Source organism: Notolepis coatsorum (genome assembly GCF_963971535.1).
Source record: "Notolepis coatsorum genome assembly, chromosome: 14".
NCBI lineage: Eukaryota > Metazoa > Chordata > Actinopteri > Aulopiformes > Paralepididae > Notolepis > Notolepis coatsorum.
In genome coordinates, this window is record NC_140178.1 from 15,527,982 (window position 1) to 15,554,703 (window position 26,722).

Below are 26,722 nucleotides of genomic sequence, written 5' to 3' on the forward strand. Positions count from 1 at the left end.
GTAAAAACCATATTATGCGTTTTCATCAATAAATAAATGCCCTAAATTTTTTAGGCTTGCGCGCTGCTGCGCGCTCACATGGATTGGGGGCCCACAAATAGATTCTTTCATGGGGCACAGAATCTACAGCTACGCCCCTGGCCATCAGGCTCCACAACCATGGACGCAGACTGCTGCCAATTGCTGGAGAGCTAACGGCTGGTGAACTTGAGAACTGTTAGGACTTTTCCGACTCTTAATAATAAACACTGTTAAGACTATCTGACTCTTAATAATAAACACTGTTAAGACTATCTGACTCTTAATAATAAACACTGCACGGACTGTGGTGCAGTGTGTTACTACAGTTTGGACCATGTATACCATCATCACTATTACTACTGTCTGATTGAATCCTGACACTCACTTACAGTACACTACTACTACTGTTATCACTAGTATCATTACTACTTGCATACTTTGTTCCATGTTCTATTATTATCACTACTTATTCTACCTGTACCCCCCCCCCCCTCCTCCTCCATGCTGCTATGACACTTGAATTTCCCCAAGGGGATAAGTAAAGGAACACTTCACTTTGCGAGGCTGTGATATGAAGCGAGCGGAGCGCAGCAGTAGACCCGGGGAGCCGGCGAGGTCTGGTCCTGTGAGGAGCACCACAGCTGAATCAAGTCATTTTCTCCACGGGTCCATTAGTCCACAGGTGGTCCAGCTGGTGCAAGGTGACTGCAACAGTCCCCCCCCCCCCCCCCCCCCGCTTGCAGAAAGGTCAGTTAAGGTCAACCTTAAGTCCGCCAAGTGCTCAGAAGTTCATTCCTTTCTTGTCCCATATTATAGTGAAACGGGAAGTATTCCTCGGATATGACTTCATCATTATCATTTCATGATCGAGTTCCTTCTCGTTGCCATGGCGACCGCCGCCATGTGCGTCCCCCCCACCTCCCCGCGCACCTCCTCGACGTCATGGAGATGGATGGTGTTTTTCCCAGAAGACACTGCATGCGTTTATTTATTTTTCTTACATTCTATTTTTTCTTTTTCTTTTTTAAATGGACGCAAGCTCTCGGGTCACAGAGTCCGCCAGGCCCCCCGGCCCCCCCCCCCCCTCAGAGGTCTTCGTCCTCCAGGAAGTGGGTCCTCTGCAGCACCTTCACGTGCCGCTCGTAGATCTTGAGGGCGGGGCCGAGTCTGATGGACAGGCCGGTCAACACGTCGCTGCGCTGCATCAGGAGGAGGGACTTACCATCTATTTCCTGTTGTGGTCGGAAGGAGAGGTTTAGAGTCATCATAACAACACAACACAACACAAGTACAGTACAACGGAAATAAGTTTGGCATCCAACCAGAGTGCAAATGTAACAGTAAAGTGCAATAGTAATATACAATGTACAGGTGATTAAACTGGGTATAAAATATATACATTTTGTAGTGTACTACTGAGCAATAGTGCTAATCAGATGTATGTACAGAGTTTAATATGTACAGTGATACAGGTATAAAGACACAATGGTAGTAAGTCATACTGGCCAGCAGCGTAACTAGTAAGTAGATATAGTAGTAGTAGGTAAGGGATATGTATAGATATAGTATCTACAGATAGTAAAAAGGATTATAATGGTATGTACAGACAGATGTGGATGGATATGTATATGTGGTAAATATATACAGTATTCTACTATGCAAAGAATAAATGTATATACTATACAGCATTATTGCAGATGCAATCATACAGAGTCATATTGGTTATATGCAGGTGTATAAGTAGGTATATAGGAGGATTATATGCAGGTATATTCAAACAGATATGGATATATATATGTGCAGTAAATATAAATTTATATATACAGTATTCTACTATGCAAAGTGGCCAACCGGTTTGCATTTAACCCTTTCACTACCACACTACCAAAAGGTTAACCCTTTCACTGAGACAATACAGAAGGTTAACCCTTTCACTGCCACACGACAAAGGGTTAACCCTTTCACAACCACACTACAGAAGGTTAACCCTTTTCACTACCACACTACAGACGGTTAGCCTTCTGTAGTGTGGTAGTGAAAGGGTTAACCTTCTGTAGTGTGGTAGTGAAAGATTAACCTTCTGTAGTGTAGTGTGGTAGTGAAAGGGTTAACCTTCTGTAGTGTGGTAGTGAAAGTGTGCAACTACAGTGATGCATTATTGTAGCTCCTGGGATCTGCTTCACATCGATGGAGCGACAAGTCAAGTTTTAATCGCCTCACTTTGAGAAGAACGTAAAGCCAGGGGCTCCTCACAGGACCCCCAAATACACACACATTAAACCCCAGACCACAAGGTCTCTGTCCCAGGAAGCCTGATCTGAGAAGACTTGTTACATATGACTGGTACACAGTTCCATAACAGTCTATAGAGTAGAGATATGGGTGACAGTGAAACTTATTAAGATAAGATAAGATAATCCTTTATTGATCCCCTTGGGGGAATTCAGGCGTCATAGGAGCATGGGGGAGGGGAGGTACAGGAATGGGCAGGGTTCTTATATAGAAATATGAGGAATAAACAGTGTAAACAATATAAATGAACTCTGAATATACAAAATATGAGAAAAATTAACATTGTAAACAAAGGTGCAGATGTATATATATATATATATATATATATATATATATATATATATATATATATATATATATATATATATATATATATATATATATATATATATATATATATATATATATATATATATATATATATATATATTCTCTCTTGAAATGAGAAATTATGTAAATTCAAATAATAGTGGCCAACAAAAGAAATCCTTCTTCACTGGAAACACCCTGGAACCTGGATCCACTTAGGGAGGCCACTGTAAGCGCCAGTGTGTTTCCAGTATGCAGAGTCCCCCTTGTGGCCGCCTGTGGTAGTACCTGTGTTCTGAACGCCACGGCCTGCTCTGGAAAGCCTGCAGCAGAGAAGTAACTGGCCACGTCCGACACGCTCCACTGCAATAAGTTCTGCCTCGAGTTCTCCTTCTTCACAGAGCTGGTGGGAGAACGGAGACAAACATGAGAAACTGTGACCAGAGGAGGGTTTTCTCCTTCACCGAATCAAGTCTCCCTTCCTTGTTTGGCTTCCTCAGTACAGGCATTTGTTCTTGTGGGTGAGATTGTGTTTACATTTACATTTAGTCATTTAGCTCGATGCTTTAATTTAAAGGGTACAACTCTGGCAGCTAAGGATAAGTAACATTGTTCGTCGAACTTCTTGAGTGCATAGTAGTATAGAGTAGACATTATTATATTAGCATAGTAGGCAAGGTAGATTCCTTAGTAGCAAAGTGCATGATAGTAAAAGACAGCACAAAGGTTAGTGCCCCCCCCCCCCCCCCCCCCAGATATTGATTGAAGAAGTGTGTTTTTTGGTGGCGGTGGAAAATTGGTTGGGTTTAAGCTGTCCCGACAGTGGTGGGAAGTCTGTTCCACCATTGGACCGATAATAGCCGGCTTCTCCCCCGCACAGGAGCACTGATAGGAGTGGGTCTGAGGCAAAAGATCAGAGCAGAGGGAAATAGACTCTCTTTTCTCTCCTTCACCACTTTTTTATGTCTGTATTTGTTTTTAACATGTATTAATGCTGTTGATGCTGTGATGGACACCTGAATCTCCTTACAGGGATAAATAAAGGTTATCAATCAATCAATCAATCAATCAATCAATGCGCAGCAGTTTAAGGCTATTTCTCTGGCCTGACAATTTGGTGAAGAGGTGAGATGAAGTTGCGGATGTCTGGAGGGAGGGAGTTGCAGAGAGGGTGGGTGTGGCAACACAGAAGGCACTATTCACAGTGTTCTCGTGTTTTGCCACACAATATGGCACAATGCCACCTGCCTCTAGTTTACCTGCGCATGGTAAACTAGAGGCATCTGCAGGACGGGAGGTGCACTGGAAACAACGTGGCGAAAGTCCTCACCAGGGTGCGATTTGCCGGAGAGCAGGCGATTTCCCTACTTCTGCTTTCTGCCGGTGGGGTACGATTTATCCTGCTTCTGGTCGTTTATTATCGCTCAATCTAGCACCAAATTAAAATAAATAATAATAATTTAGGACCTGCTCAGAGGTCATCAATCGGCACACATGCGATGCATGCATGCAATTCGTATCTGCGATTAACCCATCCCGTCGTCCTTCCCCCCCCCAAGGGCAGCCGGGAGCAGACAGGCGTCAACGTGAGCCGCGCCAGGGGACCAATCCAAGTGCTCCTGTCCGTCTTCGTCAAGGACGCCACAGCGTTAGCGATCTATTGTTGTGCATGTTTTTCCATTGGGTTTATCTTATCGGGGGGGAAACCCTTGTGAGCACGGGGAGAACATGCAAACTCCACATAGAAAGGCCTGGGAGATACCCCACCTGGGTAACTGGCACCATGGAAACCTGGTCCCCAAGCGGGAATCGAACCCTGGACCTTCTTGCTGTGAGGCGACAGTGTTAACCACTACACCACCGTGCCGCTAAATACAGTGGCTCAGGAGGTAGAGCGTCCGGTAATCCGAAGGTTCCCGGTTCGATTCCAGTTCTAACTGCTCCCGATGAGCAGGTCGGCACCGTGGCACGGTCGCCTCCACCGTCGGTGTGTGAATGTGTGAGTGAACGGGTGAACGTGAGGCACAAGTTGTAAGGCGCTCTGATATCAAGGCCACCTAATCATCCCTCCCCCTTAATTGGTTGATATCAATCCCTGTCCCCTGAGCCGTTTAGCCATTGTGTAGTGTGCCTGGAGCCTGCGCAGCCCAGGGTTGGGTGCTACCAGTGGTGGTGAAGGAGGCCATTTCCACCCTACATTGTGGGTTCACATTGAGTGTCTAGGAAATGTAATGATCATTGATTCATTTATAAAAGTCCATTCTCAAAATGCAGCCTCCACACCAGCATATCCCTGCCTGCCAGCGCCTCCTCTCTCCAGGAAGCTACCGTGAGCCGCGCCGTCGGCCGCAGTGTGAGTAGCTACAGGTGCTTTCAGTCCCACTGCTGGCTACAGCTGAACGCGCGCTCTCTGGCGTAAAGGGGAAGCGGTGGAGATGGTGGAGCGACAGTGAAGTTCCACAGCAGACATCTTGGTAGCGCCAGTGACGTTGTGGATGACACTGAAGGACACAGAGCTCCAAATGGCCACGTTTACTTCGCTCGGACAAAAACGTCAAATATCGAAGTCGGCCCGAACGTGACCCGGTTGCCTGGGTTACCCACCCGCTGCACTCTCCATGGTGCTGAAACCTTTGTCCCCGATTTACCTAGTTTGTGTTTTGGGAGAGGTAACCTTAAAGGGGCACTTCACCAAAAAGACAATGCTGATTTATCTTGTCACACGCATTCCCAAAAGCTCTAAACAGTTTTGCACATGTTAATTTTGTTTGGTAGTTATTGAGAGTAAATGAGTTTGAATATATGGCCACCAGTGATGTCATCGGGGACATTGAATCCTTGTGTTGTGTTAATTACAGCTCCATGAAAGGATGTATATGAGAAAATAGCAATACCTTGTCTTATAGGGAACTACTACCTTATAATTTAATTGAGTTTGAATTAACACAACAAAAAGGATTCGATGACATCACTGGTGCCCATAATTAAAACAAATGTACTCTCAATAACAGCAAACTAAATGAACGTGAGTTTTTGGATGTGTGTCAGAGTATGTGCAAAATAAATCAGCATTGTTTTTTTTGGTGAAGTGCTCCTTTAAGGCACCCAGTAACAACTATAATATAGACTGACACTCTCTGTTCTGTTCTTTTCTTTCTGCTGCTTAGTCATTTAGCCTATTTGACCTACTTAGCCTATACTGTGTTTTTAATAAATGAGTTAATTAATCTAAATTCCTATATTTAGATCACATGCTTTATGTAAACCTTATTCTTAAATATTGTTTTCAGTTTTACTTCACTGTCCCACATAATCTGTCCTGCATTGGGTCACGACCCTGCAAGATGAAAGGAGCAAGCAAACCATTATATTATATTTCAGAAAAGCATCCGTTTCAAAGTAAAGCAGCTTGTTGGGGAAAACATTAATCTGTGCTTGAGGGCAAATCCCTTGATTTAGGAAAATGGAAACAAACAACAAACTAAATGGTATAAATATATGTAAAATGGTAAACGGACTGCATTTATAGAGCAGCTTTTATCCAAAGCGCTTTACAGCTTATGCCTCACATTCACCCGCTCACTCAGACATTCACACGCGGACGGCAGAGGCCACCATTCAAGGTGCCGACCTGCTCATCGGAAGCGGTTAGGGGTTAAGTGTCTTGCTCAAGGATGCCTCGACACGCTGCCAGGAGGAGCAGGAATCAAACCAGGAACCTTCTTTTTTTTTATCCACTTTTTCTCCTAATTTTTCAATTTTCTCCCATCCCAATTTCATATTTACAATTCTTCCCTCCCCTGTCTTGAACGTTGCTAGACTATGCCTCCCACTGGTCGGCTGTAGTGAGGATAGAAGCCTTGCATCACGTGTCCCCTCCGGTACACGAGGAGGCAGCCTGTCGCATCTTTTCACCGCAGCAGCTCAAACTCTCAGTGGCGAGGACTAACGCGTGGGAGGCTCACGCTGCCCCCGATACTTCCTGTTTCCGCCGTATCGGCGTCACCCAACCGACCTGTAGGAGTCGCTGTCCACAACGTCCAATCCCCACCCACCGGCTTTCCCACCCTCTAACACTGCCAATTGTGTTAGTATGACGGCCAGCCAAGCCGGTAGCAACGCCGAGAGCTGGGCTCGATACCAGCATCTCCTGCGTTAGTGGTGAGTGCCTTGCCCACTGCGCCACTCAGCCGCCCAAAACGGGAACCTTCTGATCACCAGACGACCGCTCTACCTCCTGAGTCACCGTGGCCCCAGGATACTCACACTGCCTACCAAGATGTCTGCCATGGGACACTATTAATATTCCTACAGGATACTCACACTTCACCGTTCAGGACACAGTCTTCCGCCATCAGAGAGGCCATATCCATCTTCGTTTTGAATTTAGCGCCTGTAACCAGAATGGAGGCAGGTGATTGGTTAGACATGTGGGGGCGTGGCTCCAGCATTTCTCTTCCAGGTCAAGGTGGGCGTGACGTCTCCAGTGAGGTTACGGTTAGGCTTAAAGGAACACGCCAACATTTTGGTAAATTAGCTTACTGTCTTCTCCAGAGAGAGACAAGAAGAAAGAAGATAGATACCAGTATCCGGACATGGACGGTTAGCCTTCGGGAGAGGTGTTAGTTGGACAATGCCTAGGCTAACCGACCATGTCCGCTTCCATTCATTGTGCTAAGCTAGGCTAACGTGCAGCCAGATAGCTTTCTACTGAACGCACAGAGAGAAAACTGGTATCTATCTTCTCGTCTCTCTCTCTGGAGAAGACAATAAGCTAATTTCCCAAAATGTTGACAAGTAATGGTTAGATTCATATACAACTTTTAAAAAGGGACACTTTGCCGAAAAACAAGTGACGTCGATGAAAAGACAGCAATCCTTATGACCCATTTCTTCATCTATATCATTTCATAGAGCTGTAATTAACACAGCACAAGGACTCAGTGTCCTCTGATGACATCACTGGAGGCCATATTCAAAAGATTGGCATAATTATAGATGGGTATAACATGAGCAGAGAATTGACAGAATAAAAGCAGTGCATAAAGTACAGTCATAAAATGTGTATAAAATAGACAGAATAAAAGCAGTGCAATAGAATAGACGTAGAAATAGCATAAAATAGACAGAATAAAATGTGCGATAGTGCAGTGCAATAAAATAGCTCTCATTTACAGCAGAATAATCACAATGTGGATGTAATGAGTCTAAGTGGCAGAGTGTATTAAAAGGCTACGGTGAAGAGATACGTTTTAGCTTACTAGTGATCTAGCCTCCCTCATGTCCATAGGCAGGGTGTTCCATAGCTTTATCTAGCCTCCCTAATGTCCATAGGCAGGGTGTTCCATAGCTTTATCTAGCCTCCCTAATGTCCATAGGCAGGGTGTTCCATAGCTTTATCTAGCCTCCCTAATGTCCATAGGCTGGTTGTTCCATAGCTTTATCTAGCCTCCCTAATGTCCACAGGCAGGGTGTTCCATAGCTTTATCTAGCCTCCCTAATGTCCATAGGGAGGGTGTTCCATAGCTTTATCTAGCCTCCCTCATGTCCATAGGCAGGGTGTTCCATAGCTTTATCTAGCCTCCCTAATGTCCATAGGCAGGGTGTTCCATAGCTTTATCTAGCCTCCCTAATGTCCACAGGCAGGGTGTTCCATAGCTTTATCTAGCCTCCCTAATGTCCAAAGGCAGGGTGTTCCATAGCTTTATCTAGCCTCCCTAATGTCCACAGGCAGGGTGTTCCATAGCTTTATCTAGCCTCCCTAATGTCCACATGCAGGGTGTTCCATAGCTTTATCTAGCCTCCCTAATGTCCACATGCAGGGTGTTCCATAGCTTTATCTAGCCTCCCTAATGTCCATAGGCAGGGTGTTCCATAGCTTTATCTAGCCTCCCTAATGTCCACATGCAGGGTGTTCCATAGCTTTATCTAGCCTCCCCAATGTCCATAGGCAGGGTGTTCCATAGCTTTATCTAGCCTCCCTAATGTCCACAGGCAGGGTGTTCCATAGCTTTATCTAGCCTCCCTCATGTCCATAGGCAGGGTGTTCCATAGCTTTATCTAGCCTCCCTCATGTCCACATGCAGGGTGTTCCATAGCTTTATCTAGCCTCCCTAATGTCCATAGGCAGGGTGTTCCATAGCTTTATCTAGCCTCCCTAATGTCTACAGGCAGGGTGTTCCATAGCTTTATCTAGCCTCCCTAATGTCCATAGGCAGGGTGTTCCATCGCTTTATCTAGCCTCCCTCATGTCCATAGGCAGGGTGTTCCATAGCTTTGGTGCATCATTGTTTAATAATGTAAGTAATAAGCAGAGCGAGCAGCACCTGAGCGCAGGGCAGCAGACTCAGGATCTGCTTTAGCGTTGAAAACAATCACAGAAGCTCTGCAGACCTGCTTGGAAACCAGGGCTTTCCCTAAACAATGGTTTAGGGGCGCAGTGCCGCTATGACAACGTGCCATATTATTTATATATATATATTAAGGCTGTCAAATATATCGCGTTAATATCGCGTTAACTCCCGATTCTATTAATGCCACTAATTTTTTTAACTCAAGATTAACTAAAAAAAAACTAAAAAAAAACATTTTTTTTTTTTTTTTTTTTTTTTTAACTAGACTTCACTCAGGTGTATTATTGATGCTCTCATTGATACTATGTTTGTTTCTGAAGTGTGTGTGTGTGTGTGTGTGTGTGTGTGTGTGTGTGTGTGTGTGTGTGTGTGTGTGTGAGATATAGAGAGAGAGGGGGGTGAGAGAGATGAGGAAGGGGCAAAAGAGAAAAAGAGCTGGAAGAGTGTGTGTGTGAGGGAGAGAGGGGGGTGTGTGATTAATCAGCCCTTGTGTGTGTGAATGTAACAAGTTCCTAACGTTTTCTTTCCCCTATTATTTCATGCACACTTTATTCATTGTTTTAAATTATTATTTTCTTTTAAGTTATTTTGTGCATCACTCTGTTTTGAATTTGATGCAAATTTGCAATGCATGAGGGTCATCCTTTTGTGTTAAATGGCTGCACAAAGCAAGCATTTGTTGACTCGCATGTTGATAAGAGCATTAAAACTTGGAACTTGAAAAAGATCTGTTTAAGGTAAAAAAAAAATTAAAAAAAAAAATGCGATTAATTTGCGATTAATCGCGAGTTAACTATGGACAATCATGCGATTAATCGAGTTAAATATTTTAATCGTTTGACAGCACTAATATATATATATATTCATATTAGGGATGTCCGATATTATCTGCCGATATTGGCATTAAAATGTGATATCGGAAATTATCGGTATCGGTCTTCAAAAAACATTCTAGAACATTTGTGCTGTTACAGCATGATGTCATAATAGAACATTCTAGAACATGTGTGATGTCACAGTCTAACCTTTATTTACCCAGGCAAGCGAGTGAGAACTAATTCTGATTTTATTTATTGTCATGCATAATGTTGTGTTAATTCCACGACAAGAGATATGTAATGTTAATTACCTGAAATTATTCCGTTTTGGGTGGGGGGGACCCTGCATATATCGGTATCGGTAGATTTCGGTATCGGAAATTAATAGTTGGACAATATCGGTATCGGTAAAAAAGCCAATATCGAACATCCCTAATATATATATATATATATATATATATATATATATATATAAAAGATTAGATATATATATATATATAAAAGATTAGATATATATATATATATATAAAAGATTAGAGATTAGTTATTAGACTATATATATTGTTACTATATTGTAGGGCAAATATAACTGAGAGGTCATACATACCCTCATCTTGCACCTTGACCTTTTTACACTGCCTACTTGGCCATTATGCGCATGTCCAGAGTTAATTATATTGTTATATTGTTTACACTGCCTATTTTAATTTGTACTTCTCCACTGTACTATAATTATATGACCTGCATCATGTCTTCTACTACCTGTACCTCCCCTCCCCCCTCCCCCATGCTGCTATGATGCCTGAATTTCCCCAAGGGAATCAATAAAGGAATATCTTATCTTATATCCAGACCACCCCCTAGGTGAGACTCAGCACTGTCTTGTTTGAAAACATAGGGGAAGCCCTTTTATATTTGCTTATGTCTTCTTATGAGGTGAGCCCAACAAAATCCATTCTGTCCTTTCACACTCAGCCTTTTGTATCGAATCACCGTCCCGGAGCACAGGGGGGGAGTGTTCTCACTCACCCCTTTTGGGGTGCGAAACGGCGCTGATTCGTTTCACCCCCCGCTGAACGGGATCAGCTGGCAGAGGTGGTCTCGGGTTCGGCCCCGGGAGAACGGGGGGTGTGGCTTTGCGAGCTTGTACCTTTTCACAGGCGTGGCGCCTGGTGCTGACATAACGTCATAAATTTAGTTTGCCATTGCTATGTCTATACATTGTTCGAATGCATTTATTTCTATTAGACCAGTGGTGCCCAACCAGTCGGCCGTGGTCGACCAGTAGATCGCTCAAAACGCTCAAAAGCGGACTCTACAACACCATCCATTCGTGATAAAATGGGGTGGGTTATATTGACAAGGCTTGACAACAGAGGTTCAAATATAACTTCATATTTATTGGCAATTTGTTCATTTTATATCAACATCCAGAGTCCGCAGTCGTGTTAAGACATTCCCGTTTACATTTTCGGTCGACCAGTAGATCAATGACATTCAATATAATCGATGCGAGCAATGTTACTAGTAAAAGGTTATAAAGCTAACTAGCGGTAGCCGTTAGCTTAGCGTTATTGTTAACCCTGCAAAACGATCAAAAGCGGACTCTACAACAGAGTTCCATTCGTGAGAAAAGGGGGGTGGGTTATATTGACAAGGCTTGACAACAGAGGTTCAAATATAACTTCATATTTATTAGTTATTTGTTTCTTTATATCAACATCCATTCTCCAGTCTCCGTGTTAACACTTCCTGTGTTTACATTTCGAGCATGACATCATCGACTACGGCAAGCTTACAAGCTCAAAACGCAAACCGTAAACAAAACCCAGAGCGCACCCAGACTGAAGTGTGTACACAAACTAGAGGGGGGAGAGGGGGGGGGAGTTTGCATCAGATCTCGGAACGGGCAGAACGGAACGAAATAGAAACGAATAGGGTGAGTGAGAAAAGTGGATTCAGTATGAAATTCAATTAAACCTGCCTTTTATTTTTTATGTGCTGCCCTACTGTCGGTCTGGGGAGGGTGGAGACTACCACATGTCTCCTCTGTTGGTCTGGGAAGGGTTTAGACTACCACATGCCTCCTCTGTTGGTCTGGGGAGGGTGTACACTACCACATGCCTCCTCTGTTGGTCTGGGGAGGGTTTAGTCTTCTACCACATGTCTCCTCTGTTGGTCTGGGGAGGGTGTAGACTACCACATGCCTCCTCTGTTGGTCTGGGGAGGGTGTAGACTACCACATGTCTCCTCTGTTGGTCTGGGGAGAGTGCAGACTACCACATGTCTCCTCTGTTGGTCTGGGGAGAGTGTAGACTACCACATGCCTCCTCTGTTGGTCTGGGGAGAGTGCAGACTACCACATGTCTCCTCTGTTGGTCTGGGGAGGGTGTAGACTACCACATGCCTCCTCTGTTGGTCTGGGGAGAGTGTAGACTACCACATGTCTCCTCTGTTAGTCTGGGGAGGGTTTGGTCTTCTACCACATGCCTCCTCTGTTGGTCTGGGGAGGGTTTAGTCTTCTACCACATGCCTCCTCTGTTGGTCTGGGGAGGGTTTAGTCTTCTACCACATGCCTCCTCTGTTGGTCTGGGGAGGGTTTAGTCTTCTACCACATGCCTCCTCTGTTGGTCTGAGGAGGGTTTAGTCTTCTACCACATGTCTCCTCTGTTGGTCTGAGGAGGGTTTAGTCAACCCTCCTCCGATACATGTGGAGTCGCAAGCTGCTTCTTTTCACCCGACAGCGAGGAGTTTCACTGGGAGAACGTAACAAGTGTGGAGGTTCACGCTATCTCCCTCAGATCCCCTCCCTGCTGAACAGGCGCCCCGACCGACCAGTAGGAGTCACATTTTACAATGACCCGGACACATACCCCACCCCGCGAACACTGACAATTGTGGGAATCGAACTCTGCAGTGCTAGGTGAATGCTTAGACCTCTACACTACCCAGCCGCACCCCGAGACCTGCATTTTAACAAAAGCCCTTCAAAACAGGAAAGAAAGGTGTATAACTCACAGTTGTCGGAGGGGAGTGGCAACGTCTGAGGTCTTCCATCAGAAAGCTCCCTGGTCTCCTCCTGTGGGCCAGACGGAGAGCGGATGAAGCACAGATACGTGGACAGCGTCAGTATAAAGTAGGGAGGTCAAGCACTCTGCCGTAATGAAATCAAACGGGAGCTCCGCCCACAATGCTGTTCAGAACGCAGTTTAATGTAATCAAACGGGAGCTCCGCCCACAATGCTGTTCAGAACACGTGTTGCTTTCTAACAGCGGAGGAGTGCAAGAATGTGACAATTTGACCATGTGACCGCGGCAGCGCGAGAGAGCGGCAGTGCGGAAATAGGCTGTCTATTGCCATTCTCTAAGACAAACGCTAACCTTAACCAGCTCCTTAACAGCGCCTAAACTTAACCGTTCTAACCTTAACCAACTCCGAAACAATGCCTAACCTTAACCTTAACCATGCCTAACCTTAACCTTAACCATAGAAAGAATATTGCCATTCTCTAAGACAATAACCAGCTCCTTAACAGCGCCTAAACTTAACCGTTCTAACCTTAACCAACTCCGAAACAATGCCTAACCTTAACCTTAACCTTAACCATGCCTAACCTTAACCGGCGAAAGAATACATGTTAAAAAAAAAATGTTTGATGGGATTCGAACTTGTCAACAACGGACCGCAGGACCGCTGCGCTGCCAGGTGAGCTGAGCTTCGAATGAAAATCATGGCGGATTAGGGCTACATAATGCCGCAAGCTCTGCCGCTCCGCTCTGCGGTTGCCGCGCCTGCCGCGGGGCGTGTCGCAGCCAATCAGGGAAAGCGCGGAAGCAACGGCAGCACTGCTCCACTGTTAATAAGCAATAGGCGTTCAGAACACAGTTTAATGTAATCAAACAGGAGCTCCGCCCACAATGCTGTTCAGAACGCAGTTTAATGTAATCAAACGGGAGCTCCGCCCACAATGCTGTTCAGAACGCAGTTTAATGTAATCAAACGGGAGCTCCGCCCACAATGCTGTTCAGAACACAGGTTAATGTAATCAAACAGGAGCTCCGCCCACAATGCTGTTCAGAACACAGTTTAATGTAATCAAACGGGCGCTCCGCCCACAATGCTGTTCAGAACACAGTTTAATGTAATCAAACGGGCGCTCCGCCCACAATGCTGTTCAGAACACCGTTTTATGTAATCAAACGGGAGCTCCGCCCACAATGCTGTTCAGAACACCGTTTAATGTAATCAAACGGGAGCTCCGCCCACAATGCTGTTCAGAACACAGTTTAATGTAATCAAAAGGGAGCTCCGCCCACAATGCTGTTCAGACGGTTAACCCTTTCACTACCACACTACATACGGTTAACCCTTTCACTAACACACTACAGACGGTTAACCCTTTCACTACCACACTACAGACGGTTAACCCTTTCACTACCACACTACAGACGGTTAACACTTTCACTACCACACAACAGACGGTTAACCCTTTCACTACCACACTACATACGGTTAACCCTTTCACTACCACACTACAGACGGTTAACCCTTTCACTACCACACTTTGTTGGTTAACCGTCTGTAGTGTGGTACCGAAAGGTTAACCTTATGTAGTGTGGTAGTGAAAAAGGTTAACCTTATGTAGTGTGGTAGTGAAAGGATTAAACAAAATAGATATATACACAATATTTTGGGTGACGGCAGAAAGGCGTTTGACCTCCCTGGTTGTAAAGAGAGAGACGCGCGGCTAACGAAGCGGGAGGAGAGACGGCGACACGCCGCTGTCTGTCACAGGGGGAATATGAGCCAATTACCGCTGGTGTTCCGTAGTCTTCGGGGACCAACTGGTCGGAGGAAAGGGCAGCGTCCCCGTTTCTCACCACGTCCTCCCTCTTCAAGGGGCCCTTCAGGGGACACGGGCTGGTCGCCACGGACTGCTGCCGCATGGGCTCCGGGGTCACCGCTGGAACACAGGGGACAGAGGTTATCAATGGATATCAGGCCGATACCAGGCTAGAGTGTGTAAGGATGGACTGGTATCAGGTTGATATACCAGGCTAGAGTGTGTAAGGATGAACTGGTATCAGGTTGATATACCAGGCTAAAATGTGTAAGGATGAACTGGTATCAGATATCAGGCTGAAATGTGTAAGGATGAACTGGTATCAGATATCAGGCTGAAATGTGTAAGGATGAACTGGTATCAGATATCAGGCTGAAATGTGTAAGGATGAACTGGTATCAGATATCAGGCTGAAATGTGTAAGGATGAACTGGTATCAGCCAGGTTGATACCAGGCTGAAATGTGTAAGGGTGAACTGGTTTGGGATACCAGGTTGATACCAGGCTGAAATGTGTACAGTAAGAATGAAAAAAGGAAGAATGAACTGGTATGGGATATCAAGCTGATTTACATTTAGGTCATTTAGCTGAACGCTTTCATCCGAAGCGACTTACAGATTGTGAACAAGAAGTCACAATCTTGACTTTCACCTCTGGCGGCTAAGGTTCAGTGGCATTGTTCACCAAATAGTGTCAATCTTGAGTGTTACACTCTGAATCCATAGTAGTATAGACATATTAGCATGATGGGTAGTAGTATAAGCATAGTAGTAGGGTACATAATAATACAGACAGTACTAGAAGGTTCGTTTTTTTATATACCAGGCTGAAATGTGTAAGGATGAGCTGGGTATGTGTTTGGGAAGGATTTCCCCAGTACTCAAATCTGATACCAAGGACCACAAGCCAGAAATAGAAGAACAGCAACTTGCTTTTCCGTATATTTGACATGTCCTGTAGAAAGATGTTCACACTCTCTATTAGAGAAATATGGAATATTGAAATTTTTATCCAGCGACCCCAAACTATATTGATCAGTCAAATTAATGGATCGGATTCGAACTTGATATCAAACGATACTGTAAAGGAAATTCTGATATTTGTTTCTAAACACATTATATATGTTAGAAAATAGTTGCTGAAAACATGTGAAAAGACTGAACTATGTAGTAGTGAATTGTGGAGTTACGACTGTTTAACATAACAGCTTTTCATAATTCTTGTGTTCAGACGTTTTTGGGCGGACCTGAAATCATGGCTGCGTACTGAAATATGTACAGTGATAAAGGTATAAAGACACTATGGTAGTAAGTCATACTGGCCAGCAATGTAACTAGAGTAGGTAAGGGATATGTACAGATATAGATATAGTATCTACTGATATGTAAAAAGGATTATATGCCGGTATGGATATATATATATGAGTCATGCAGAATTATATTGGTTATATGCAGCTGTATAAGTAGGTATATAGAAGGATTGTATGCAGGTATATTCAGACAGATATGGATATATATATGCAGTAAACATAAATATCTAAATATATATATACAGTGTATACAGCACTATTGTAATGTACATGCTATCATACAGAGTTAGTATGAGGTGGTTATGATTGCTATGATTACAGTGTAGGCCAGTTAGACAGTGAAATCAGTAAGTAGGTATAAATTGAGTATACAGTAGGCAACAGAGTTCAAAGTACAATAGTTATTAAAGTTTTTTTTTTAATCATTCAAATTTTGTCTGTGGCGTGACAAACTCAGAACACGTATTTATTATTGCTTTACGGGGACTTTTAAGATTTTGTACTCAGGGTATTTTCAGTGAAGAAGTGCTTCTGTGTTTTGCAGACGTGTCATCCATGCCAGCCAGGACTTTCGCTTCCTCTCCCAGAGTTGAAACCATATAGAAGGGATCGTGCCTTTTGCAGTAGCTGCCCCAAAGTTGTGGAACTCCCTCCCCGTCTGCCTTTAAAGGAACACGCCAACATTTTGGGAAATTAGCTTACCGTCTTCTCCAGAGAGAGAGACAAGAAGATGGATACCAGTTTCCTCTCTGTGCGTTCAGTAGAAATCTATCTGGCTGGTTAGCCTAGGCATTGTCCAACTAACACCTCTCCCGAAGGCTAACCGGCACTGTCCGCTTCCATTCATTGTGCTAAGCTAGGCTAACGTGCAGCCAGATAGCTTTCTACTGAACGCACAGAGAGGGAACTGGTATCTATCTTCTTGTCTCTAACGCTAATTTCCCCAAATGTTGGCGTGTCCCTTTAAATCCAGGTTATAAACCTACCTGTTTACCCAGCAGGCCTTTTAGCTTCTAAACCGTCTGGTCCCACACCTACCCTGTTTCATGTTGTGTATTTTTCTATTCGTTATTATTATTATTTTTTTTATATCTTACTTGTTGTTATATTTGTCATATTTGTAAAGCTTTCTTTACCATGTTTTTATTATGTTTTATTATAGTGCCATTTGGTGCAACTACCGTTGTTTAAAACCGTATACTTACTTGCTAATACATGTATGTGTACATCTGTGGTTAAACCTGCACCTCGATGCACGTTTTCAAACCGCGTCACGCTGCGCTTGCCGGCACGACTACACAGCGAGGTACTCGGTCACCTTTCGAAGGCTATAGAAGGCTGCGATCGCCTATATACGGTTTGGGGTTTATGTAACAGGTGGCGTCCAGCCAGTGCGGTTACCTTTGTCTCTCTGCATTCCTGGGTGCTGGCGCTCAGCTGGGCAGAAAGCGGGGTCGTAAGCCCAGTCATTGTGCACGAGGGCCCTGGGGCTGGAGGGGGGCAAGGAGCCGGCCCTCCCCTCGGCCTTCCAGGCAGGCACGCGGTCCGGGGTCTCCGGGGTCGAGCCTCCCGCACCCGGGCTGGGGCTGGGGCTGGGTCCCGGTCTCGGCACAGGCCGGGTGCTGGAGGGAGAGCAGGGGGCCGAGAAGGCGTGGACGGAGGAGGCGCACTGCGCGGCAGCGATGGTGTCCTCGTCGTCGCAGACGGGAGAGGGCTGCCCGTCTCGGCTCTCGTCCCCACCCTCCACCTCCTCCTCCTCCTCCTCCTCCTCCGCGTTGCTGTCCGTGTCCATCGCCATGGAGCTGTCGGCCTGCAGCACCGAGAGCACAGGGGGGGGGGGGGGGGGCGTTAGGTTCTGACTGTTTGGGACCGGTCCATGTGGTCCTCTCCATCACGTGTGAAACATTATTCTATCTGGTTTCATCCGTTCTATTTGGGATGGAGTTTTGGAACCTTGTGCTTTATAGGCCTACAGTACAGTACGTCTTATAGGCCCTTACTGTCGATAAGTTCATGTATTTTAGAGCCAAGAGTGTCACAGACATTAAAAAGAGATCGGACACACTCTTCATCAAGTGCAAAGCGCATTAACCCTTTCAGTGCCACGGACGACCTATCTCGTTTTATCAGCCTTGAGCATTGAGTGCCCACGACGACAAATATCGTTTTATTTTTTTATTAGCGATCTGAATTCATATTTCATCAACCGAGTCTCCCGTTGGTACACCAGCCCCTACAGGAGCTCAGATTGAGAGAAAAAAAGCGCCCCCCTATCGTCTATCCCTGTGTAACTGCAGGTCAGTCGCTTAGACTGACCTGGGATCTGTAGATCTCTGGGGGGGGGGGGGAGCCAACTCGCTCCTTGTGCTGGCGATGGATCTGATCAAGAGGGATCTGCTCGCGGGACGGAAATCAGCCTGGATTATGTATTTACAGGAATCAACACTGTAATCAATAAGCGTGATCGATATTTGGAATGGCGATCAGGAATTGGAATAATCTTTTTGGATAACATCTGATCTCAGGTAAGGAATCTATTTTACCAGTCTTAGGATAATCAGACCTGTTTTCACGGAGATATAAGCGTTTGCCCTATGTGTGATGTGGCTGTTTGGCTGTGATCGCTGATGAGGAAATAATTAATAGATTTTTCAGCTCGCGTCTATAGCGTGCATACATACACATATACTATCGATAATCTAGCGTTTATTTGAAAACGATTCATAAATATTCATTTATATTTTCCTTGAAAACGAGGGCTTTTCAAAATGCTATAAAACGAAAATGTACAGATATAATACAATCCGTTTCGACAATGTTGACTGGAAAACGAGTCATTGATAAGCGACGGGCAGATTTGACACATAGCCATAATTTAAAACATAGATTAGGCGTTTTTAACGCTATCATTGAAGTGGATGGTGGCATTCAACGGGGTAAATCAATGTTAATCAAAGGCACTGAAAGTGTTAAACACTGGTATTTGTTAATTTTTCATTCTTATTGGTAAGCTACCTCGTTATACTACATCATTATTGGAATGGAATTCTGGAACTTATGGAACCCGTTCTAGTGACTGGCTGGTCCTTGAGTTTGCTCTGAACAGGGTAAATCTGCATTTAGTTATGACGCCCCTCTAGCTCATGGAATGAACTCCAACAGTCCTTAAAGCTGGAGATTCTCCCCTCTGTTGCAGAGTTTAACCCTTTCACTACCACACTACATGAGGTTAATCTTTCACTACCACACTACAGAAGGTTAACCTGTACAAAGGGTTAACTTTATGTAGTGTGGTTGTGAAAGGGTTAACCATTTGTTGTGTGGCAGTGAACGGGTTAACCTTCTGTATTCTCGCAGTGAAAGGGTTAACCCTTTGGTAGTGTGGTAGTGAAAGGGTTAAAACCTTGATCTCCAACCTTTGTCAATCGAGTTGTACGCGTTTTAATTAATTTGTTATCTTTGCTCTTTGCCTCGTCTTGTTGTCTCATTGTTATGATTTTATATGCTGTGTGATTTTATATGCTTATTGCTTATTCTGTATGTACACTCGATGCGACTGTAAATGAGGGAAACCTGAGTTGCCTTTTGAGTTTAAATAAAGGTTTGAAAATAAAAATCTGCTCAAATAAAACAATCAGGAGTATGATATTAGATGTAAGCAGTGTCCCTAATCTTTAATTTAATTTAATTTCAAACCTTTATTTAAACTCGAAAGGCAACTCAGGTTTCCCTCATTTACATTCACATCGAGTGTACATACAGAAAGAAGCTAAATAAAGCATATCAAATCACACAGCGTATAAAATCATAAAAAAGAGACAACAAGACGAGGCAAAGCGCAAGGATAACAAATCAATTACAACACATACAACTTGGAGATCGTAAAACTCAGCAACAGAGGGGAGAATCTCCAGCTTTAAGGAATGTTGGAGTTCATTCCATGAGCTAGAGGTGCGTCATAGCAAAATGCAGATTTACCCTGTTCAGAGCAAACTAGACCTTAAGGACCAGACAGTCACTAGAACGGGTTCCATAGGTATTAGGTACCAGAATTAAATTCCAATAATGATATATAAGGAGGTAGCTTACCAATAAGGACCTTAAAAATGAACAAATACCAGTGTTTGTTGTGCCTCTCAGAGAGGACCAACCAACCTTCTCATGAAGGACACAGAGATGAGTGTGGTATCCATCAATAGTGATGGATCTGTGTGTCCCTAATTGGGCTCAACACATGGATGGATGAAAGCAATCTTAAGGGGGGGAAGGGAGAAAGAACACAATCTAATTATCTATAGCAGATAGACCCGTAATAAAGAGCATTGTTGGCCTGTGTGACTACATTGCAAAACATGAATTCCATTGAATACCTTTTGTTCCTGCAGAGACAGACGGGCAACCGACATTATTTCATTCATGACCGCTCGAATAAACACAAGCCTTTTCATTTGAGTGACAGCCTACTGTCAGATGCTGTGTTGACCGCGCCGTGCTTCTAGGTCGCGTCATGTGAAACGCGCTCATACAGATGTGTCGCAATCTGACCGCTGTGCCTGTACGTTAATGCCAAGCAAGCAGTGCAAAAATGCTTCCGCATTCGTCACCGCACGCTAGTGCGGTAAAGCGCCCTTCTTTTCAGACAAATGCTACCGTGCGTGCACCGGCGGCGGCGTGCTCGCTCAGGTGCGTGCGTGCGCCGGCGTGCTCGCGCGAGGTGCCCGCGCATGCGACACGAGCGGAGCTCAATATATATAAGTCACCGCCCCTTATTCAGTATCCAACAAATAGCTCAATCGGCAAGGACACATGGCTGTGGATCCTATGGCTTGTTTGCTGGCGAGTTCGAATCCCATTGAAAATATTTTTTAACGTGATTTTTTTTTAACGTGTATTCTTTCGCCGATTAAGGTTAGGCATTGTTTCGGAGTTGGTTAAGGTTAGAACGGTTAAGTTTAGGCGCTGTTAAGGAGCTGGTTAAGGTTAGAGTTTGTCAAAGAGAATGGCAATATAATTTCTATGGTTAAGGTTAAGGTTAGGCATTGTTTCGGAGTTGGTTAAGGTTAGAACGGTTAAGTTTAGGCGCTGTTAAGGAGCTGGTTAAGGTTAGAGTTTGTCAAAGAGAATGGCAATAGACAGCCTATTTCCGCGAAAATGAAAGGCGCATTACTGCATGCCACTACGGTAAATTTTTGCACTGCTTGCTTGGCATAAAGCTACACGCGACCGCTGTGCTGTTAAATAAATCGCCTTTGAAAGCCTCGTCCCTCGGTGCGGAAGGAGGATGTTCACACACAAAAAAAACACACACACACACACACAATCTAGAAGAAGCTCCCCTTCGGCCACATTCGGTTTCTGGACCGAATTTATCATAGAAATGCGGTACAATTTGACACATAGAACTAGTTGTTATTAAGCCAACGCCGCGGATTTACAATGGACTATAACAGCGGACTACAGCGGATGATGACGTATATCAGCCCAGTCAGGATACCTTGTATACTGTTTACTTTGACTCTCACTCATAGTATACATTCAGAATATTGTTTTTGTATTGCCTATATTTATCGTAACGTAACCGACATGGCATATTTGTTGTACCTTTGTTTAAACTGTTTATTTTTCTCATCTTTTTTGTTTATAGTCAAGAGTTAATTATATAGTTTACTGTTGATTTTTCTCATCTCATCATATTCTTATCCAGATCTAATGGTATGGGTATTGCCTATTTCTACTATTATTACCCTGCCCATACCTGTACCTCCACTCCCCCTCCCCCCATGCAGCTATGACGCCCAAGGGGATAAATAAAGGAATATCTTATTTGATCTTATGTTTTCTAATTATATTCTCTGTAGCTTTTCGTCGACGGTTTTCCACCATATGAGCGACAACGAGCTTGTTGTGCGACTGGCGCGTGTCCAAAGAAGAAAACCACACACAGCCGAGCGCGAGCGCGCAACTAAAGCCCGCCCCCCCCCCTCCTACATATTTTAACTTTCATTGAGGACAGTTTCATAAAAAATAAAAATAAAACACGCTCGCGATTCGTTATTTCTATATTTTGATTAAACTGACGACGTGCTCGTCGGCGCATGGCCCGTCTTTCTTCTTCGGCCTACTTGTTTTGTTTAATAATTCCAACTGAGAGAGAGAAGAAGAGCACGAGCCGAGGAGTCGTTCGTTGTGTGTTTTTTTTTCCTTCTACCCTCTCCTCAATTTCCACCCGGAGGAGTGCGCGTCGTGGAGCGCGCGTGGAGTTGAGGAGTCGCGCGAACCCCCCCCCCCCTGTTCTGTTGTTTCGCGCGCGCCGCACCCCCGTTCTGTTGTCTCGCGCCGCCGGACCCCCGTTCTGTTGTCTCGCGCCTGGCCGGACCCCGGTTCTGTTGTCTCGCGCCGGACCCCGTTCTGTTGTCTCGCGCCGGCCGGACATGCGTTCTGTTGTCTCGGGCCGGACCCCCGTTCTGTTGTCTCACGCTGGACCCCCGTTCTGTTGTCTCGCGCCTGGCCGGACCCCCGTTCTGTTGTCTCGCGCTGGACCCCCGTTCTGTTGTCTCGCGCCGGCCGGACATGCGTTCTGTTGTCTCGGGCCGGACCCCCGTTCTGTTGTCTCACGCTGGACCCTCGTTCTGTTGTCTCACGCTGGACTCCCGTTCTGTTGTCTCGCGCCCACCGGACCCCCGTTCTGTTGTCTCGCGCCGGACCCCCGTTCTGTTGTCTCGCGCCCACCGGACCCCCGTTCTGTTGTCTCGCGCCGGACCCCCGTTCTGTTGTCTCGCGCCTGACCCCCGTTGTGTTGTCTCGCGCCGGGCCGGACCACCGTTTTGTTGTCTCGGGCCGGACCCCCGTTCTGTTGTCTCACGCCGTTGTCTAGCGCTGCCGGACCCCCACGCTGCCGGACCCCCATTCTGTTGTCTCGCACCAGACCCCCGTTCTGTTGTCTCGCGCCGCCGGACCCCCGTTCTGTTGTCTCACGCTGGACTCCCGTTCTGTTGTCTCTCGCCAGACCCCCGTTCTGTTGTCTCGCGCCGGGCCGGACCCCCGTTCTGTTGTCTCGGGCCGGACCCCCGTTCTGTTGTCTCGCGCCGGACCCCCATTCTGTTGTCTTGCACCGCCGGACCCCCGTTCTGATGTCTCGCGCCGGACCCCCATTCTGTTGTCTCGCGCAGGACCCCCGTTCTGTTGTCTCGCGCAGGACCCCCGTTCTGTTGTCTCGCGCAGGACCCCCGTTCTGTTGTCTCGTGCCGGACCCCCATTCTGTTGTCTCGCGCAGGACCCCCGTTCTGTTGTCTCGCGCAGGACCCCCGTTCTGTTGTCTCGCGCAGGACCCCCGTTCTGTTGTCTCGCGCCGGACCCCCGTTCTGTTGTCTCGCGCCGGACCCCCGTTCTGTTGTCTCGCGCCGGACCCCCGTTCTGTTGTCTCGCGCCGGACCCCCGTTCTGTTGTCTCGCGCAGGAGCGCTCGCGCACAATGTAATAAAAAAAAGCTGCCCGACTGCCGAGGAGGCGCGTCGAGCCGCGATGCAGCGCATTCCTCCTCCTCGCAGCAGCAGCAGCAGCCACACCGACAACACGCACAACCGTATACTTTGACTTTGCACCGGGTCAATGTTCCCTGCGACAAAAACACACGAAAAAAACGATTCGCTTGCATGAGCGACGGTCGCCCAACGTTTCCTCCTCTCAAGAAAAACCAACCGCAAAAAAGAAAAAGTCCCCCCCCCGTGTCGTTGTTCGCACGTACGCGGTGTTTATGAGACTTTTCTCCCCCCCTCCCCTCCCCTCCTGCCCCGCAAAGCGGAGTTTGGGCTTGAAAAGCGCTTCTGATAATGGAGGCTCGTCGAGCTGTTGCGGTGCAAGTTTCTATAATACCGCACATATTGTCCGTTCGCCGGCAAACACCCGATAAAAAAAGTATGTTTCCGTGCCTTCGACGGTCGATAGTCTCCACTAACAGCCACCGCTTCCATTGTTGATTTTTCTCCTCTCTCGGCAGCCGCGGCTCGGGAGGAGGTACAGCCGCTCCCCGTCTGCGGCAGTTTTTCGGGTGCACTTGCGTTCACTCACGTCACCGCTCCCGTACTACATTAAAATGTTGCTTTTTCTTCCCCAAAATAAAAACGCACACCACCAAACGCCAACCCCGTTGTTATTTTCACCTGTTAGTTAATAAGACTTGAACACGGTAACAATAATCATCGACGATTAGGGGGAGATGTGTGAACGGTTAGTCGCGCGCGGCGGCGGCGCGGCGTTTTTACCTCTAGATCCTCCGCCTCCTCTTCATCCTGGTCGGTAGCGGTGGGACCGTGCGCGCTGCTGCTGCTGTCCCCGTTGCTCAGGTCTGAATCCTGACTCCCTTCTAGTTCTCCCACCAGATCCTCCGCCTCCTCCTGGTCGGTGGGACCGTTTGCGCTGCTGTTGTCCCCGTCCCCGTTGCTCAGGTCGGAATACTGACTCGCTTCTTCTTCTTCTTCCACCACCGCGCTGCCGCTCCGCCTCGTCGCGGCGGCGGCGACATCGTCCTTTTTCCTGCTCCGCCGCTGGACCTTGGCGGCGTTGCGGTACGAGATGGAGCCCTTGTAGTTAACTTTCAGCACAGTTTGCTCCCGGATCAGCTTCTCGAGCTCCGCGCAGGTTCTGTCCGGCTCCGACCCGTGTCGCCTCCGGATCATTCGACAGATGCGGTCGAGGTCCGGCCGGGCTTTGCGCGACCGCAGCGAGTCGATGGTGTCCAGGATCCACTCGCGGTACTTGGGTTCGGACATTTCTTTCTTTCTTTTTTTGTTCGTTTCGCTTGTTTCTCCCTCTTCTGTCCCTTTAGCTGTGCGACAGCGCCGCTGTACAGACGGTCCGACTCGCTGAGCGCCCCGGCTGTGAGGAGCGGAAAACCTCGCTGTGTATGAACGCCTGCGTTGCGTGTGCGCTTAAGGTGGAACTTGAGATATACGCCGAAAAGTTTCTCGCCACAAGAGGGATTTAAGGTGGTATAGCGTGACTTCCACTTATTGGCGCGTCAGCGCGCCCACACCCGTCTTTAATATATTTAGTATATATATATATATACCGTCCATATATACATTTTGTTTTGTTTTATTCTTAACGTATATATGCCTGTCCATATCTGTCTGCACATACCTGCATAATCATTTTTACATTATCTGTGTAGATACTATCTGTTTTGATTGATTGATTGAAAACTTTATTAACAGATTGCAGAATGGGTACAGTACAGTACAGCTCAATACATACAATTGTTAAGGGGATGCAGACCAGAGAAAGACTTTCGTCTTGTTTACATCAGGGTCCCCCATTTTTCAATTCATCGTAACATATATGACATACATGACATACAGATAGACAGTACTGCTACATCTATACATTTATGACATACCAGATTTGCAAATACAGTACTGTTTGTGATACAAAAAGAGTCCAGAAAAAAGAGTATATACATTTGACGTAGAAACTGTACATTGGATTGGGTAGGTGGTGGGGGGGACTGTACATTGGAGGTGGTTGGGTGGGGGGGTTGGGTAGGAGTGGGGGGGGGGGGGGGGTTGGGTAGGAGGGGTGGGTGGGGGACACTGTACAACTGTACAAGCAAAACTGTACATTGGAATATTGTCAAGACCATACTTGGTAATTTACTGTACATTGGAGGGGGTTGTGGTAGGACATTGGAGGGGGCCAGTTTCGAATTGCAGTCTCCCGTAGGTGTTTTTTGAGAGTGTTTTTGAAAGTGGGTAGTGATTCACATTCCTTTACAGCTTTGGGTAGGGCGTTCCACATTGATGTGGCATAATTGCGAAACGTGTTTAGTCCCTTGTTTGAGCCGAATCTGGGTTTAACATGATTTGTGGAGCTCCCTCTGGTGTTGTGATCGTGGTATTCACTGACCTTTGGGAAGTATTTTGACATGTACATGGGTACCTTGGTCGTGTAGTGTATCTTGTAGACCAGGCCCATTGCAAGTTGCTGTACTCTGTCGTCTACTCTAAGCCATCCTAGGTTGTCAAAGTGGGCAGGGGTGAGGTGGGTATAGGAGTAAGGTCAAGCAGTAGTCTGACCAGTTTGTTTTGAGATGTTTGTAATTTTGTTTTTAGCGCCTTTGAGGTGCTTTGGTACCATGAGGTACCAAATCTTGATGTACATATCTTAGTTACGCTGCTGGCCAGTACGACTTATTTATAACTGTATCACTGTACATTAATACTACAACTAACATAATATCTGATTAGCACTATTACTCAGTAGTACTAATTTATATATTTTATGTTTAATCACCAGTACATTGTATATTACTATTGTATTTTTACAAAAATAGTTACATTTGCACTCTGGTGGTTGAATGCACACTTATTTTTGTTGTACTGTACGTATAATGACAATAAATGATAATCTAATCTAATCTTAAACTACAAATGATGGCACAGAGGGAGCTGCATGCTAACTCGGAGTAAAGAAAAGCCCAATTTGGAACCAATAAATTACCCCCAGAACCCACCTCACCCCTGCCCACTTTGACAACCTAGGATGGCTTAGAGTAGACGACAGAGTACAGCAACTTGCAATGGGCCTGGTCTACAAGATACACTATACGACTAAGGTACCCATGTACATGTCAAAATACTTCCCAAAGGTCAGTACTACAACCACTACACCAGAGGAAGCTCAACAAATCATGTTAAACCCAGATTCGGCTCAAACAAGGGACTAAACACGTATCGCAATTATGCCACATCAATGTGGAACGCCCTACCCAAAGCTGTAAAGG

The 26,722-nt window shown here is 45.8% G+C and overlaps 1 protein-coding gene across 1 annotated transcript; it reads right to left on the reverse strand.

Annotated features, from left to right (window-relative positions):
• Positions 1-844: 844 nt before the first annotated feature.
• On the reverse strand, positions 845-24,805 carry samd1a (sterile alpha motif domain containing 1a). Its single transcript, XM_084328981.1, has 7 exons — positions 24,207-24,805; positions 17,348-17,756; positions 14,609-14,757; positions 12,812-12,872; positions 6,946-7,015; positions 2,911-3,025; positions 845-1,253 (listed from the first exon to the last, which is right to left on the reverse strand). Exons 1-7 carry the CDS (start codon positions 24,711-24,713, stop codon positions 1,107-1,109), a joined length of 1,458 nt encoding a protein of 485 aa, XP_084185107.1. The 5' UTR covers positions 24,714-24,805; the 3' UTR covers positions 845-1,106.
• Positions 24,806-26,722: the final 1,917 nt, after the last annotated feature.

Excerpts from the sequence above, each read along its gene's own strand:
- samd1a (XM_084328981.1), bottom strand. The coding sequence starts at position 24,713 with ATGTCCGAACCCAAGTACCGCGAGTGGATCCTGGACACCATCGACTCG. Across the intron at positions 14,758-17,347 it reads AGGAATGCAGAGAGACAAAG|CGGTGACCCCGGAGCCCATG; the intron begins GTAACCGCACTG and ends CCTGTGTTCCAG. Across the intron at positions 1,254-2,910 it reads CCGTGGCGTTCAGAACACAG|GAAATAGATGGTAAGTCCCT; the intron begins GTACTACCACAG and ends CGACCACAACAG.